The sequence below is a fragment of the Gekko japonicus genome, unplaced genomic scaffold, assembly GCF_001447785.1.
Source record: "Gekko japonicus isolate JY-2015 unplaced genomic scaffold, Gekko_japonicus_V1.1 scaffold1206, whole genome shotgun sequence".
In the NCBI taxonomy this organism is placed as follows: Eukaryota; Metazoa; Chordata; class Lepidosauria; order Squamata; family Gekkonidae; genus Gekko; species Gekko japonicus.
Window position 1 is genome coordinate 382,400 of NW_015176008.1, and position 18,490 is coordinate 400,889.

Sequence of the window (18,490 nt, forward strand, 5' to 3'; positions counted from 1 at the left end):
TGAACAAATTTATGCACCATGTTTTTTAGGGTATATTCATAACCCAAACCAAACTCCAATGTTACAAAAATGTCCCTCCTTTTTCATTTTTGTGATGACAGAAGTCATTGTGGTTCACAGTATCCAGACATCTACAGCCTGAAAACATACCTTCACAAAAAGTAGAAAATAATTCCATTATTAACAACAATAATTGCCTATTTTGTTTGTATTTGGGGTATTTTGGTACTCCAAGAACATATCTCTCTGATATCAGGCAAATGGTTTCCAGGTATTCAGGAGGGGCTGTATCTATCCAGAGTACTTAAAAACACTTTCCTGGAGTTTTCCAGAACAAACCTCATGGAGGATTTTACCCCCAAAATACAATTATGGGCTAGGGTTGAAAATCACTTTGTTGACATAATTAGTGGGTTTGTGGGGTTGCTTTGTAGCCCAGGTACTTCTTTGTTTACCAAAAGAAAACTGTTTTAGGGAGGCAGCCATGTTGTTCTAAAGCAGATGAGCGTTTAAGATTCAAAGCTCCCTTTGTCAGACATGAAGGTATCTGATGAAGGGAACTCTGACTCTTGAAAGCTTATACCTTGGGAATCTTGCTGGTTTTTAAGGTGCTACTGGACTCAAAACAAAAACTGTGGGCAATGTTTACTAATATGCAGGTGACTATGTCCTAAAAAAAACAACATTGTAGAGAGCTACTTCTCTGTGTATTCTGCAAAAAAAGAAAAGTGCAACCAGGAAAGGCAATTCAGCTGACTAGTAGTACTGTTCACTCACAACTCCATGATCAGATCAGACCAAGAAAAAGCTTTTGTTCCTCTTAGCACACATTCTGTCTCACATGCACACATATTAGGGTTACCAAGTCAATCTTCGTTGGGAGCGGGGGGCTCCCGGCCGGCCTCTGGTGTGCGCGCGCGCCACATGCACGTCACCCGGAAGTGACGACGCCAGGCACGCTGGGGGCAGGGCCACGGCCATACGAGGGAAAACCATAGAGTTTTCCCTCGGATGGCCATGGCCCCGCCCCCAGCGTGCCCGGCGTGGTCGCATCACTTCCAGGTGATGCACACGTCGGGGAGGAGTTCCCCCTGGGGCCCGTCCCGGGGGGACTTGGGAAGCTTAACACATATTAGAACATCCAGGGGGAAGCAGGAGGAGAAAATAAGCGCCCATTAAACCAATACTTTCAGTTAAAAGATGATGTATCTTTCCTGGTTTTGGGGGAGAATCGAAAAGCGGTAATATGACTCTAGGGTTGCCAAATCCCCCCAGGGGCGGATTTCCCCCCCGCTTTGGAGGCCCAATTCCCCCCCCCCCGCAGAATCGGGCCCCGGGGGAAACCCCACCCCCGTGTGCACGTCACTTCCCTGTGACGTCATGACGCCGGGCACGCTGGGGACGGGGCACAGCCATTTGAAGGGAAAACTATGTTTTCCCCTCAAATGGCTGTGCCCCGCCCCCAGCGTGCCCGGCGTCATGATATCAAAGGGAAGTGACGTGCATGCGGCGCTTGCGTGCTTTGCACACGTGCGCACACACCGGGAGCGGACCCAAAGTCCCCTGCCGGCAGGTAATTCCGGACTTGGCAACCCTATATGATTCTGAAGCAAACCATTTAACAATGGGCCACACCCATACTTCCTTGCAGAATATCTACCCTAGAGATTCACAGCAAATACCTCGGCCAACACTACCCTCTTGTGTTGAAAGTGTTTTCTCATACTGTAAAAATACTAAAACACTTTTTAAAGAGAAAACCCTATTGAATATACCTGATAAAGATTCTGAGTTTCAGATTCTGTTTAAATTGCTTTTGGGCTCCAACGACATGGTGGTTTGAAGGTTTTACAAGGGTTTATTCTTCCAACTTGCTCCCAGTCTTAGAATGCTGTGAACAGTTGCAATTACTAGGTGTCTAGCAAAGTGTTGCCAACTCAGGGTTGGGAAGTATCTGGAGATTTGGGGGCACTGCAGAAAGGAGTCTGGGGAAGGGAGGGAACTCAGTGCTGTGTCCTTAATGCTAAGCATCAAATAAGGAGACATCCTAGTTTCAAACAGGAGCACAGTTTAACAAGTCCATTTTTTTCTCGGTCTGGAGCTGCAGTGACAACAACTTCCTTTCTCCATGTTCCGGCCCACATGAAGTCCTGGAGTGGACCCCAGAAGTCTAAAACACTGGCCCAGATTAAAGGAAGAAGATTATCAAAACACCACAATCAGCTACAATGAGATGCCATGGAATCTGCCCTCCAAAACTGCAATTTCCTCCAGGGGAATTTATTTGTGTACTCTACAGATGAGTTTTAATTCTGGGAAAACTCCAGGCCCCACTTGGAGGTTGGCACCCCTTTTCTGCCATTCAGATTTTTAAAATATAAGATAAAGAAAGATCACTGCTAATAGATCACTCATTTTTCATCAAGATTTCCACTCAGCCATGCATATTGAATTGGATTTTGGATCTGGCTAATATGTTTAACCAATACATATTACATTAATTCATACTCAGCATGCGAGACAGATGAATTACTACTGCATTCCCCACCCACCAAGGGGAACTGACATTGCCAATGTTCCCTCTAAACTATGGAGTCTTGTGAGCAAAAAATCTACTTTGTGAGCTACCGGCATGAAAGTTGTGAGCAAGCGATGTGGCTACTGTATAAATTAGGTTACTCTGGAGCCATCCTTCCTGAGCTAAGACAAAAATCTGTGAGCCAGAGGCTAAAAAACTGTGAGCTAGCTCACACTAACTCAGCTTAGAGGGAACATTGCATCTATCCCAGCAGCCTTTGGTACAACCAGAGATCTTTTTGTACCCTGTAGTGATTGTTCTAATTTTGGGACACATCTTAAAGAAACATTTGTACCTGTAGTGATTGTACATGTAGTGATTGTTCTAATTTTGGGACACATCTTAAAGAAACATGAAGGATGGGAGTCCCCAAAGGATGCCTGCTGGGTAGGAGGGAGGAGCTGCAGACAATGGGGCAGAGCAGTCAGGGAAGCTAAGAGAATAGTAACCCCCCCCCCTTTTGGCAATAAACTATTTTACTTTGGTGCATCCCCCCTTACATAATGGAACCCTGACATAACCCAGTGACATGTACTCAGTGGCGCGGGAACTACACATGGCTCTTTGGCATGCCATCTATAACTCTTCTGAGCATTGTATATTACCTACTCCCTGTTTCAAAAAAAGTGGGCAACGTCCTTTCCTGGTTGGTGCTTGTGGCTCACTGGTGGTTCCCTTCCCACCTTGACCCTTTTGGCTGATGGTAAGGTGTGCAGTGAGTACCACTGGCTTAACTAATGAAGTCTGCCTCATGCCTCTTCATCTTAAAACTGTTAACAACTTGTGGATTTGGGACTCCAACAAACCACAAAACATCTTTCTACGCGCCCTCCCCTTTTCTTTTTCGCTTACAATCTAATCTCGAGAAGGATTCTCTAACTCAAAACACTTACTGTGCTCACGATAGATGCCGTTTCATAAAGCTTCTAACAGACCCTTGGTGCTTTGGGATAAATGACAGACTGTATTGTTCATTTTCCCAAAAGATTCGACTTTTCTCTCACTCCCTTAGTGAAGGCTTGTATTTTTCGGGGAGGATTTCAGTTTGCAGGTTTTATATTGGCTTTGTTGTTGCAGCTTTACCTCTCGGTGCTTTGCGTCTGCTTCTGCGTGTGGACCAGGCCTATCGTTTACATGGGGGTCTTTCATCCCGGCAGCGCTTTCAAACTGGAGGAAGGAACTCGCCTCGAGGGGGTCTTCCCTCTGTTTAAAAGGTGTGTAGTTCCAGGGTCTTTGGATCATGGACCTGTCGCGTTTCGAACTGCGGTTCCTTGTCTGTAAAAAAAAGCACTCGGCCCCTGCTCTAGTAGTTTTACTACATAAGATTAATTTGCAGTTCTTTTAATAAAGTGCTTTTTTCTAGGGGGGGAGGCGGAGGAACGTGTGTGCTATTAAGTCTGTCTTTGTACTTTCGTTCTTCTCTATTTATCCCCGCCCCCTCAGAAATGCCGCCTTCTGAGTGGCTGAGACACTGTATCATAATGCAGGAAGTAGAAACAAACCTGGTAAGAAAAGAAAGCAGGAAAGTGCTCCGTTCTGTCCATACTCACGACAGTCATTAAGGATTGCTTTCTTTTTGTAAAGGTTTATATAAAACCTTCAGTTGTTTTTCAGTTACATAAACGGCTGAACTTGTCAATTAAGGGAACTCGAGGAGAGATGCTAACTCTTTCTAGCCCTGACCTAAAGAATGCAAAGCACACTGAAAAGCCTCACTGGCTTGTCTCCATCCTGCCTAAGGCTTCACTTGCTTAATTTTTGCATGACAAAAAAAAAGTTGGGTGTTGGGAGAAGACTGATACCCGTTTTGGTTTTTTTTAAGTTAATAATGTTTTCCATAGCTAGCAGCAGGGCATATCTGCAAGGCAGACTTAAATTGTTGTTCTCACCATTTCTTCACAGTATTGCAGTGAAGTAGGTTGAGGACCTTTAACAGATCATTCTCAGGGGTCTCATCAAAATAAAATTCCTGAGGGGTTTTGAGTCTGTTTGTGGCAGCTGTAACAGTTAAACTGGTATAAAACTGTTTATTGATAACCAGTGCGGTGTTGTGGTGTCAGATTACGACTGGGGAGACCTAGGTTCAATGCCCTACTCAGTCATAAAGCTAATGCATGACCTTTCAGGTAGTCACAGAACTGCAGTGGGAATAAAAACGAGCAAAAACTATATACACCACCCTGAGCTCCCTGGAAAACCATCGCAATCAAACTGTAATAGGTTAAGTAACATTCCACGGGCTTATCTGGAGTCAAATGTCATTGACATCACCAATGCGAAGGCACAGTACCATATAATACCTTATGATCCTGACAACAACCCTGAAAAGACTGGCTCACATAGAACTAAAAATCTAGACACAATGAGATTTAAAACAACAACAACAACAACAACCATGTGTCATACCCTACTATTCTCCTATCAAGTAGTGTCCTTTCCTCACGCTTCAGCTTGGACTAATACAAACATCTACCAGCTGGTAAATTGCCACTATTGGACATACAAGTCACAGTCATATCACTTGTCACTTCTACTGTGCATTTATATGGTAAGGGAAATTTTACCATTTGTTTGCCTCCTTCAATTATTGGTCCTATGCAGTGTTGGAAGACTGCATCAGCAGAGCAAGGGTATAACCATGCTTTTTTTAAAAAAATCACAGTATATAAGACGTCAGCCAAACCCCATCTTTTCCTAGAGCACACCTACTCTAACTTCTAAACAAAAGTTTTAATGTTTTGATGATTGCTGCCTTTAATACCCTATTAGGGTGGAAAGGTGGCATAGAAACTTTTAAAATAAACAAACAAAAGTATCTGCCATCTGGTTACTAGTAGAGTTGCCAAACTGTAGCCGTTAACTTCTGGGAGCGTTTAGGTGGCAGGGACTGGCATAATGCTGGTATGTTAATGTTACTTCTGGTGAAAACTGTGAGATGCGCTAGGTTTTACAAAAACAGCATTGTAAAACCATAGAGTTTTGCAAATCCTAGCACATCCCATGACGTCACTTCTGGTGAAAACTAGAAGCAATGTTAGAGTGCTTGCCTGTGCCCCTATTCCTCCCATTTTACCTCCTACCGATGCTTCATGCACCAAGAGGCAACAAACCAGATTGCTGGGAGACCTACCAACCTTTGCTACTAGGCAGTAGTGAAAGAGGGGATGTGCAGCAATGGTGGGCTTGAGTCGGAAAGCCAGGCGAGGCATGGGGGGTAGCTGGCTAAGTACGTAGGATTGTCTTCAGTATTGGGGGGATTTACAAAGCGAACCATGGAGGGAAACGGCAAATAGGCTGCTGGCATAGTGGGAAATGCTACTTACGGAAGTGGGAGGAGTGAACCCTATGTGGAAGGGAGGTATTTGTGCATTTCCTGCATTATGCAGGGGGTTGGACTAGATGACACTGGAGGTCCCTTCCAATTATATGATTCTGTGATTCTAACTGACATTAACATACATTAACCATGTGCAGAGGGGTAATAAAAGCCTCCACACCACATGGCAAGGTGACACAAACCTTTTAGATTAGGTAGCGAAGTCTCACCTTTGTCTCATCCAGAATCTTGCTGTTGGGGGGGGGGGAAGGTCATAGAAGGGTAAAAGTACCTGGTGGATAAATGGTAGGCAAAAGAATCAGTAAGGACACAGAGGGGACAGCAGAGAGAGAGAGAAGGGAGAAGAATGTGTGTTGGACAGAGAACTTGAATCTGTGCCAGTAAAGAATGTGAGAATAAGGAGAAGAGAGGGGTTGGGGTTGCAGCTGGGAAGAACAAAGTTTCAGAGAAGGCATTTAAGGATAGGGGGACTGAACTGGCTTGACTTTGTAGAGTATAGAAGGCAGTGGTAGGTTGACTCAAAATATTTCAAAATGTTGAACATTTACAGGGCTGTTTGTTTCCTTCGGATTAATGCACTAATTCTTGCACCCTGGTTGTGCAACTAGTGCACAGTGTCTAACTTATTTTAGTTAATATAATCTGTAGTATTAATTTCTGAGCCAATTTTTTTTCTTTCTTGCTGACTTTGAATGAACCCAAACCTGTGGCTGTAGAGATCAGCAGGATCACATGGTAGAGTCTTGGGAAAGCAGTTGCCATATGCTTTGTTTCATCAGGCTCCATTTTGGGTTAGAATGTATTTTACAATATTTGAATATCCTTTTCCAACCACAATGGTACTCAAAGCCAGTACTTGTAATTTTCCATTCTCATGCAGTTTGTTCTTCCCTTCTCGGGGCAGTAAATTCCATAGTATTATTTGGACAGTTTTTATGTGAATGTGACCCATCTGACAAAACAGTAGGTAGGAACTGGCCCACTGCTCGCCTCTCTGTCCGATTCACCTTTCCTCTTCCCTAGCCATGAGAGATGAACCAACTGAGCAGAAATATTTAGTGCCAGCTGAAAAGAAAAGAAAAGAAAGAGGAAGGTTCAGGATGATACAGAGAATTCTTAGGAGAGGTGGAAGGACTGACTGTTAAGAAAGGCCAGATGATAACTTTTTTTCCTTCATGGGAAAATATTTTATAGTGACACTGACACCACAGTTGCAAGAGCTATCCACAGTAATTATGTGTTCGGTAGTTTCTCTTTCTTTGTGTCTGCAGAACGAAAATTAATGAAATATGTGGGATAGTTGGTTTCTTGGCCTGGCTCCCTGTTCAGGATGCCAGCCCCCAGGTGGGACCTGGGGACCCCCCAGAATTACAGCTCATCTCTAGGCTACAGAGGTCAATTCCCCTGGAGGAAACAGATGCTTGGAAGGGTGGACTCTATGGCATTGTAAAGTCCTCCCCAGGCTCCACTTCCCAATCTCCAGAAGTTTCCCTACCTGGATCTGGCAGTCTTACCCCCCTATCCCCCGCCAGTGACCAGGGCGGACTTGTGTCCAACATCTGTTCAAACATCTGGATGCTTGCGTGAAAGAATGGATGTTACTTTGCACAGTTCATCTACTTCAACTGCTTCATGCCCTCCCCTAAAGAGAGTATTACCACTCATTCATTTCTAAATATATAATCTTTATGAACTTTTTCCTGGGGCGGCCTGGCAGTGTTCTTCCTGTTGGTTGTGTTCTTGTGTCAAAGAGCTGCTTTTAAATTGCTGTTAAAAAGAAGGGCAAAGGGATTTGATATTAAGGATAGAGCTGCCAAATTTGATTTTTAAAAAATGCTGTCCACCTTTTGGAGTCAGGGTAGAACAATGTAGATCAGGGGCAGTTACTCAAAGAATGTAGTAAGCCAAAGGGCCAGGTCACAGTGGAGCCAGATCAGAAGTAGGCGAGTTAAGGGTGGAGCTTGGCAGAACCTGCTGGGTCATGAGAAAAACCTGGCAGAATCTCGAATTTACTGATAAGTCAGACTCTTGTACCAACCAAGTTCTTAGGGAAAATCTGACAGGAACTGGAGACGTTTAAGGTGGCTCATCCAAAGGCGATGGTGGGGTAACTGGCCTAGGTAGCCTAGGGAAAAAAATCTCTGCATGAGGGAAGGGGATTCTTAGACCTCTGCCAGCTGCATAGCCTCTAAGCTGAGTTTCCCATCCTATTTGCAGGTATGTAAGCTTGGACATGACCAGTCGGACAAGCCTTTTGGCAAGAATCAAAGGGTTCTTGGCCCATGGCTTGTAGCTTGTGACCCTGAGTCAGTCATCTGATTGGATCCAGGACCAGACCAGACCAAGATGTTGCTTACTATACTTTGTTTTTCCTGTTTGTTCACATTCAAATTATATTTTTGTACATTGCTCTAGATCTCCATTGGGGAGAAAAGCAGGGATAAAAATATCTGAATAAATAAATAGATATACCCATAGCAATTGACCATGTTGACTAGATGGAAATTCCCAGTTCTGAGGTAGAATACCATTGGCCTCCATACCCTGCTTTTCAGGTATTATCTGACTGACCACTGTATGAAGCAGTATGTTGGACTGGATGGACTATTGGTCTGGTTCTGTGCTGCTGCTGTTATGTTCTTTAGTCTCCTCTCTGTATAGCTGGGTTCTGTTTTTTGGTTTGTTGGTTTTGATCTCTTTAAAATTTGCCAGAAAATTGTGGATTGGCTTTTATAATAATATTTCTAATTCTAAACTGGGCCATAGAGTGTAGATTTTTAAAAACTGCAAAATGGAGCCAGGGACAAACAGTGAAGATTTCTCTACAGGAAGGAAGCCCCAGTTTTGCAGATTGCCTACTGGACTACATTCTGAGATCTCAGGGCCATATGCAGAGGTTGCTAAGCAACCACAACAATATTGCCCAGCCTTCCAAGCCTTGGTTTCTATAAAGCAAACTGTGGGGGAGGGTGCAGGGGTGGACTTGTAGTCCAAAACAATAGTGTCCATCCCCTGTCATGTAGCCTGGTGGAGGAGAACTTGCCAAGGACAGGCAAAGTCATGATTTCTGAAGACTTACTTCCTACATGACTTGTCTGGGCCTGGGAGAAGTGTCCACAGTGCAACTTGGCTGTGCCCAGCAGTGGTGGCCACCATGCATTTTGGCCAGACTTTTTCTGGGGAGAGCCTTCCAGGGGGAGGGAAGCAGGGAAAGGGAAAGATGGTGGGACAGATAAAGGTACATTGGCTGGTGGGTGGAAAGGAAAGAAGGAAGTGAGAAAAGGAGACTGCTAGAGGAAGGAAAGAGGACCTGGTGGGAAGGGGGATATAAGGGGAAATGAGATACCCCCTGCAAGTCTGTGTGGATCCCCCACTTGAATATATCACTGAAGTTCAAAATAACAGCAGGTTATAATATTCTTCATTTGTTTGCATTTCTTTTTATCATGGTCCTCCTACTGCCGTTTGAAACATAACTTACTAAAATCTTGGGGTGAGAGCAGGTAGAGAGAAATGTGACGGAAGGTATGAATCTCGTTTTCACTCCTTATTGCAATTTGCAAAGCCATTTTGTTGAGGCTGCTTGAGTTCTAGGAGTATATTAGCATTGCCACCGGGGATCAAACATATCTACATCTGAAGAACATTTATACAAATGAAATCTTGTAGAAAATATTCTACAAAGACTGTTTTATCATAAGTCCTGGGAGTTATTTACTATGTGTTCTCAGACACAGAAATGTTCTTCAAATGTCACTAAAGAGATGTGTGGTCAACCTGATGATGGTAAATATAAGGACCCAGCTTCACTGTAAAGCAACCCTGAAAGTATAGCTGCAAGCAGTGTTCCCTCTAAGCTGAGTTAGTGTGAGCTAGCTCACAGTTTTTTAGCCTCTGGCTCACACATTTTCATCTTGGCTCAGGAAGGATGGCTCCAGAGCAAACTAATGTATGCAGTAGCCAAATCGCTTGCTCACAACTTTAATGCCAGTAGCTCACAAAGTAGAATTTTTGCTCACAAGACTCTACAGCTTAGAGGAAGCATTGGCTGCAAGTCAGCTGAACTAAAAGCTATCATCTTACGTTTTGGATCTTTTTTCTGTAATCTTTGGAAAAGAAAAAATTATTTTGCTATCTTTGATTTCAGACTCAGTCTAGCTACTTGGTTGTATTTATGCATGTTCCTTAATGCCTGTGGAATAAATGCAGTTCTGGATATGAAGCCTAATATAGTTCTGATGTTGGCTGATGATCTTGGGATTGGAGATATAGGCTGCTATGGTAACAATACTATCAGGTAAGGTGTTCTTCAGTTATCACTTAGCAATTTAAAGCAGCTACTTGTTTTTGTTTCCCAAACAGTTTTGGCCCATCAGTAAACTATGAAACAGAGTTGCTACCCGATGAGGCCATGATGTATCATAGCTCTCTTAGATTGATTCCGAAATTTGTTGAGGAGGAGCCATAGCTTAGTAACAGAGCACGTGATTTCCATGGAGAAGGCCCCAGGTACAGTCCCTGGCATCTCAGGTCTGGGTTTTCAGGTAGTGTGTTCTAGAAAAGACCCCTGTCTGCATGAGACCCTGGACAGCAGCTGTCAGTCACAATAGATGGTAGTAGGATAGATGGACCGGTAGTCTCGTCCAGTATAGGACAGCTTTATGTGTTCGTTCTTTGTCCAGATTTGATCTACCCCCACATCAGTCTATGTCTGTTGTTTTAAGAAATGTTTCCCAAATGATCCTGGGCTGAAATGTTAGGAATCTGTTATTTATTACCAATACTAAAAATTGCTGTGGCATTCTTCAGAGGTTAGGCCACTTTAGGAGATCTCCTTGGAAGTGGAGTCCTTATCACATATTCTGCTCTGTTCCCCAAATATGATCTGCTCAGGTTCCCTCCCTTCTGATTTAATAGAGTCCTTACTTGCTAGGGTTCCCATTTGCCTGCATATTGTGGGACTCTACAAGCCAACTGTAGCCCTTGCCTGCTGAAGCTCAGCTGGAAACTGGGGCCAAAGGGGGGGGGGCAGTCATCCTGGCAAGGCTTTTTGTAAAGTCCTCATAAGGAAAGTTCTGACTTATAGAGTTCCTGATGATTCCTAGAGCTACCCAAAAGTGACACGGATAGCTCTAGCAATCTTCAGCAACTCTATGGCAATCTTACTGGCAATTGCTAGAGCTATCTTCACTTCTGAGTAGCTCTAGGAATCATCTATATATCTAATAGCCAAGTCGCCCCCCTGGTGTGCGGATAGGGGAGTTTTGTGCACACGTGGGGTGGTCCCCAGGTGTGCACAAAAATCTGAAAAGTTAAAAAAAACGGGGGGATACTTAAATCCCCCCAAAACTGACAGAGCGTTCCCTGCGCATGCACAGGGAACGCTCTGCAGTGGGCCTCGCTGTCGCCGCCATCTCGAAGCCGGCGAGACCCGTGAGAGGTGGGCAGCAAATGTCCGTCGTGGTATCCGACGTGTGTTTCCTCAAACATAATGGTTGCGAGCCACGGGCGTTCCGCCCGGCAGGAAGGCAGCTGACAAATGTTTGCCGCCAGTCCATCCGTGCAGGCCTCGGTGGCCTCCGGGAACTGCGACTCCTGCCGCCGCTTCCTGGCTAGACGGCCTCGGTCAGCCCCCCTCCCCTTCGGCCTCCGCCGCTGCGCTAGCCCGGCCCAGGCCCGTCGTGAGGGTTATGTTTTCCGGGGGGCTTTTCATTGTTTGAGGGGGCTTGGCGAAGGCGCAGGAAGGAGGCGAGGGATGTGGCGCGGAGGCGCGGCGCTTCCCACCTTTGGGCCTCTCCCAAAGCAGCGGCTCGAATGCCCCCCCCTTGAGAAGAGCTTCTGCTGCAGAAAAGAGGGGAAGGGCTGAATTTCCGGGGGGCCCAGGCCGACGGGGGGCAGGGCTGGGTCTCTCCTGGGAAGCGGCCAGGGGGCCCTTTCGCCACTGCAGGCCACCAGCCGACCGAGCTGCCGCTAGCCGCCTTCTGCGCCGCAGGTCTCGCTGCCTGGCCCCTTCTTCGTTCCCCTGGGGCGCCGGAGGGGGGGAGGGCAGCCTGCACAACCCGCGGGAACCCAGGGCGGAGGGGCTAGTCCGAAAGGCGACCTCAAGAAACTGTGGAGAAGACGCCGCCCCGGAAAGTTCATTCGCTCGAAGAGAAATAAAAAGGCGAGGCCGTCTGGAGCAGCTCCAAACAAGCCACGGGGGGAGGGAACCAGTGGGTCTGGGCACCTGCAAGGGAGCCTGGGGAGAAACTGTGTGTGTGTGTTTGTGATATGAGATCTCCCCCCCCGCGCGAGTATCGCAGGTCCCCCTCTTGTCAGGAACTATGATCAGAAGTATACAAGGCCTTATTTTTCTTTTAAAGTTTTTTTCCCAGGACTCTGCTCCCAACAACTCTATTGCTTACCTATTACCTTCTTCAGTAACTTTGTAGGGATGTCAGGTTGCTGCATGTTGTTACAACATGCTTCATCTTTTTGGGACCTGAGAGAAAAACTCTGGGAAACCCTGTGTTTCTTGAATCCTCATTTCCATGGCAAAAAGTCAAGCAGAGCAAGAAGCCATCTCTTCAGACCCAAGAAATGTTTACCAAGGGAGCAATACTACTTTGCTCTCTGTTACTTTTTGATACGAAAGCCATAGGTGATTCTTGGGGTACTGTGATAAGACCCCTGCCTTAGACCTGTGATGTCAGTTAGTTTTGTGTTTCAAACATGGTCACATCTTTTCTGCCCATTAGAATGAACATAAGAGTCTTTGCCTGTGGCGGAGTTCTGTGTATTCACCTGCAGCTAATCTCTGGATATAGATCAGCAAATCTTGTTCTGGATGAAATCAAATGATTCAACATATTGTTTTCTTGTTATTTAAATGAAGTTTTCTGTTGCTGAGACTGAACTGCTAATGTAATCATATTAAGGTATCTTTTCCCCCCCTTCATATTAGCACTCCCAATATTGACCGGCTGGCAAAGGAAGGAGTGAAACTTACTCAACATATTGCCGCTGCATCCCTCTGTACCCCAAGCAGAGCAGCTTTTCTGACCGGCAGGTACCCCATCAGATCAGGTCAGACATATTTTGGAATGTACATTTGAATTAATATTTGTGTTTGAATGATCAGTCAAACAAAATAACAAATACCCCGGTTATAAAAAACAGTACATTTTGGTCTTCTTTGAAACCCCTTATATTAATCTTTACGCTGCTGAGCACACTATGACTTGGTGTCTCAAAATAGTGCAGAATTCAAGTCCAGTCGTACCTTAAAGACTAGCAGAATTACTCTGGGTATGGAGTCAAACCTCACTTTATCAGATACAAACAGGGATTACAATTTGTCATCCTTGATATCCAGGAGAGAAGGTGGGAGGGCTGTTACATAGAAGGATGAGTTGGAGCCAGGACAAAACAGTACAAAACATAATCAGCTTGATCAGAGCTAGTAAGTGTTATGGAGTGGGGGATTTATTTTTCTGAAATTCCCTTTCTTAGCTATAGCCATTGGTCCCTCTTGTACTATTTTTATTTCTCTTTGTAGAGAAATCAGCGCACCCTTTTGTAACTTCAGCCCTTGCACTGATTTTATGTTGCACACCACATGGTACTCCTCTAGCAAGAGGACAGGAAAGTTTCGGAAGACATTGCTTGCCTCCAAATATATAGAGAGTAAAATTCTGAACCTCCCTTCCTGCTCTCCCCCCTTGAATTTCTCTTTGATTAGAAGGGAATTGATTGGAAACTAACTCAAAATTTCTAAAAAGGGGGGGAGACATATTGTTGTATTTTAGGGAGAAATTATGTAAAGAGGAATTAAGAAAATTTCTCTTACAATGCTAGAGGTGGGAGGTGGGAAATGCACATAGAGGTGGGAAATGCAGAAAATTACCTATGGAATGAGGTATGAATCCTGTGTCCTTGTTCAACCATGATGGGTCAACTGTCCCCTTGTTCCTGGCCACATGAACAAGATGGAGTCTTCAGGTAAAAGCTTCAGTCTTTTATGGCTTGTGCCTCCCTGGTCAAAGAAGAAGATAGATGGAAGACACCTTCTTTCCCTTGTTCTGAGAACTTACAATATCTCTTTGGTAGTCTGTTCATCTCCTTGGGGTCTGTCATGGGGTCCTGTCCTGAGGAAGAGAATGCAGTCTAGCCATTTGACTATCCCAAGACTCTGTCCCCCATGGGACAATCTAGAAATGTGTGAGATAGTAACCCTGTGGTTCTACTTCAGCTTGAGGCATTAGCATCTGTAGCACCGGGATATTATGTGTGTGCAGCTTGATAGCTCTTTACCTTGCCTGCTCCCACTCCTTTTGCCAGCTACATGTTGGTAGCCCAGGTTTCAACTCATATACAGAGCACAGTCCCAATGGTTGACTTTTTAGACTGAATTCCAAGAGGGAAGAGTCATTATCGCACAGCCAGTTTTATACATTTCACTATCTATAAATCCTGAACCATTTTTCAGGGCAAGTTTAAAATGATAACTAAAGCAATCTTCCCGCAGTGAAGAAAAATAACCCTGTTTTTCATGAACACCTCTTCATCATGAAGATCAGAAAATATGGAGCAACTTGCATGTTTTCTAACCAAGCCCGCTCCATAAAACTATAGTTCATCTCATTCATAGCTCACTGAATCAATGCAATGAGGCATGCAAACCAGTCCTAGGCTCTGCAGAATAGAATACATTACAAGCAAGGATTTCTGGGCATCTATTCCTTATCTTATAGAGAGCATTCTTGCTAACTGCCATTAATGAGGAAACCCAGAATCATATGGTGGCTCCATGGGAAGATCAGAAAATGCAAACTCATGTAAGAAACCAATGGCATATAAGCAAGGGGTGCCACTGGAGGCTGCTGCCCCTACTCTTCACAGTCCTTGCTACATTCTCTGTGCCCCTGCCCAGGAACTGGAGCCACAAAAGTCCCTTCACTGGTTCATAGCTTGAAAAGTCCCATTGGGTATTCACAGCTTGCCACACTGTATTTAAAGGCATATTAGCTGCTCTGGCTTCTTGGTAGGTGAAATGAGCAGTGGAGGTGACAGTGACAAAGAATGGCAGAGCCTGATGCCCTCCCCCAAACCAACTTGCCTCACATCACTTCATCATCTACTGGATGTGGGCAATGCTTCCTCTAAGCTATGGAGTCTTGTGAGCAAAAATTCTACTTTGTAAGCTACTGGCATTAAAGTTGTGAGTGAGGGATTTGGCTACTGCATAAATTAGTTTGCTCCAGAGCCATCCTTCCTGAGCTAAGACAAAAATGTGTGAGCCAGAAGCTAAAAAACTGTGAGCTAGCTCACACTACCTCATCTTAGAGGGAACTCTGGATGTGAGATTGAACTGGTGAAGCTGAGTAACATGGTAAGCTGCTCACCCAAGAAGATGAACATGGACCCATGAAAAATAGTGCTGGAGTTTTATTCTTATTGGTGCAGGCATGGCTTCCAGCAATGCATATCGGGCTCTGCAGTGGAATGCTGGCTCAGGAGGACTCCCTGTCAATGAAACCACTTTTGCCCAGTTGTTGAAGCAGCAGGGTTACACTACAGGACTTTTAGGTATGTAGAAACATTTTGTCTTCCTTATGAAAGTCCACCTGGGTTAGTCTCCAGAACTGTAGGTCTTTCACTTTTTATACACGTGCTTGTTAAGTTTTAGGTACAGAATCTATAAAATGAGGAAATAGATAATATGTAGGCTATATATGTAAATATTGGTTCAGAATACATATTGTCCAGTGTGTAATGCTTGATTGTATTACCGATGAGATTTTATCTTACCACTCTTCCAAGAATCTCAAGGAGCAGTGTGCATAGTGCCTTCTTTATCCTCACAAGAGCTCTGTGCAGTAGGTGAATTAGGGCTGCCAAGTGGGGGCGGGTGGTGGGTAAACCCCCGCTTTGGAGGCCCGATTTCTGCCACCGCGGAATTGGGCCCTGGGGGGAACCCTGCCCCCCGAAGCGCAGCGTGGCTCCGTCACCAGAGGTGACGCAACCACATAGAGCACGTTGGGGGCATGACCCGGATCGTCAGAGGGAAAATTCTATGGTTTTCCCTCTGCCAATTGGGGCCACGCCCCCAACGTGCTCTACATCGTGCGTCACTTCCTGTGATGTGCAGGCGGCGCGCACACGCACTTTGCGCACGCGCACGGGTCCCGCAGCAACTCCAGGAGCCAAGAGAAAGTCCCCCACCGGTGAGTACAAAGGACTTGGCAACCCTAAGGTGAATTGAGACAATGTGATTGGCTCAGGGTCAGCAAGTGACTTTCATAGTGGAATGGGGATTTGAACATGGGTCTCCATGACACTAGTCTGACATTCTAACCTATGTTCCACATTGGGTCTCAACTCTAACCTCTGCTGCACACTGGCAGATATGGGTATCACTGTACTTTCATGAAATGAAGCACTAGTATATTCCCCCCACCAAAAAAAAAAAAGTTCCATAGTAACAAAAAAATAAGTAGATACACAAATCTACAGAATTAAAATGACCTGTGGACTGGCCCAGTTTCACTGATTAGTTAGTAACCAAGTTAGTAACCAAGCAAGTGCTGCAGTAAGCATTTGAGCAGACACTGAAGTTTAGCAGTTTTGTTACCAGGTTTTCTTGGCTGCATAATTATGTAGCATATGCAACTATAAGATGACTTTGGAGTGAAAAGTAAGAGGAAAGAGGTGATTAAAAATACCACTCATTAAAAAAAATCCAGGCTCCTGTTGCTAGTAAGATGTATGTATCCATGTCTAAACACCAGGCTGCAATTATAAATCTCATGCATTCACTGTGATGGAATGTATCTTGGTCATCTTTCCCATCTTCATTAATAAAGTCGAATCCCAAATGAATGAAGAAGCAGACACTGACAGGTGAAAATATGTTGCCCACTGGTACCAATGGAAACCAATGAAGAATAGATGTAGACTATAACAGTGAAAATGAATGCAGAATCTTAAAGAGCAAAGCAACCCAAATTTATGTGCTCCTCTTCAGGTGGTTGTATGCATGGACAAGTAAAGTCCTTTTGGCAGAATGTTTCATCTTAAGTTGGCTATGGCTATGCCTGTGTGGAAGGAGGGAAGAGACATGACCCAAATATTTATGACGCTAATTAAACAAAAAGTGCAAAAGGTGTGTCAATGTATTATTTTTTAACATTTGACCCTTTCATCTAAAACAGCTCTAACAATATAAGATGCAAAGAAATCTAACAAACTTTTAAAGCAAACAAAAAATAAACGGGCTAACCCATATGAGCAGTTCTAGCGCAAAACCCCCAAAAAAACTCCTTAGCCATGCTGATCTAGGTTAGAAAAATCTTTCTACAAGGATGTTTTTCCTTCTGAGAACTTGACATGGCTTGGCCAGACTCTCATATCTTGGAAGAAAATTCCACTGGAAGAGTGCAAATACAGGACAGGCCCTGGTTCCTGTACACATCTACCATAGTTCAGGTGGCAGAGGGGCTTCTCAAGCAGGCCTGTCCAGATGATCTCAGAGTACAAGGGACACTTGTCAGCACTCCTCCAGAGGATTTATCTCATTAATCTCAGCAGTCTACAATGCACCTTCCTTGTTGTGTATCATCTGCACCTTCATGGCTTTGTACCCATCTACCATTTGAATGCCTTTAGCCAGGGGATCGTGGTTATGAAGTAACAGTACTCATTTCTTTTCTGCTGATTTCTGCATATTTATGTACACTATTCAGATTCATCCTGTGTTGCTGCTTGGTGAATGGTTGGAACTGATCTGGACAGCCAATTTGATCTGATAATTTACTTTTTTCCACTTCATCTTAATTTCCACCTGTGCTCTGCAATGTAATGAAACCCACCTTGACTTGGGAAACTAGGCCACCACCATCCCATGCCCTTCTCCTGTGTGTAGCCTTGAGTAGAAATTTCTCTACCAAGCTGAATGTAACTGAAAAGTATGCAGACGGAGAGTGATTTCAGCTAAGCATACCTTTATTTAGTTCAGGAAAAAGACAACTGACCGGCTCACAGGCCGGTTTATATATGTTCAGAAAACCCGCCACCAAGCATACCTAAACACACCCCCTACTCCCAATAGGCTATTTACAGTAACCGGGCGACCATTGGTCTCCCGGCTGGGAAGCTAGCCCTTTTGATTGGGCCGGCTAGGATCCTCCGGATCCTTTGTCTTTCGACTGAAGCTAACATAGGAATTGTGCCTGGCCAGCCCGGGCAAGTCCGGGCATGTCAGGCTGAATACATTACACCCCTCCCCCCTTGGTTCGCAATGCACCCACAGACGAAGTCCTTCAGGTGCGCTGGTGGCTTCCTGGGGCGAGTCGAGCGGCGAGGTTCCGGGGTGGCGATTGGTTCGGTCTCGGGGGCCCTTGGAGTCGAGTGGACCGGGCCCGGCGAGGGGTCTGCTGTGGAAGGAAGGGCTGGTTCCTCATGGCGAGGGGCCTCGGGTTCCTGCCGGAATGGTGGCTGGGGGTCTGGTTCCGGAAGTGAGGCCGGTATTGCCGGCTCCGGGTCCTCGTCCGGATCCTCGGGGTCCAGTTGTAGCGTGCGGCGGCGCAGCTGATCAA

General features: G+C 45.1%; 1 protein-coding gene across 1 annotated transcript in view; it reads left to right on the plus strand.

Moving 5' to 3' along the window:
* Positions 1-10,093: 10,093 nt before the first annotated feature.
* Positions 10,094-18,490, plus strand: part of LOC107123286 (arylsulfatase D-like) — a 24,656-nt gene continuing 16,259 nt past the window's right edge. Inside the window, exons 1-3 of the mRNA XM_015426512.1 lie at positions 10,094-10,212; positions 12,859-12,980; positions 15,360-15,482. Of these exons, the coding sequence (XP_015281998.1) occupies positions 10,094-10,212; positions 12,859-12,980; positions 15,360-15,482 (364 nt within the window). The remainder of the gene's footprint in view (positions 10,213-12,858; positions 12,981-15,359; positions 15,483-18,490) is intronic.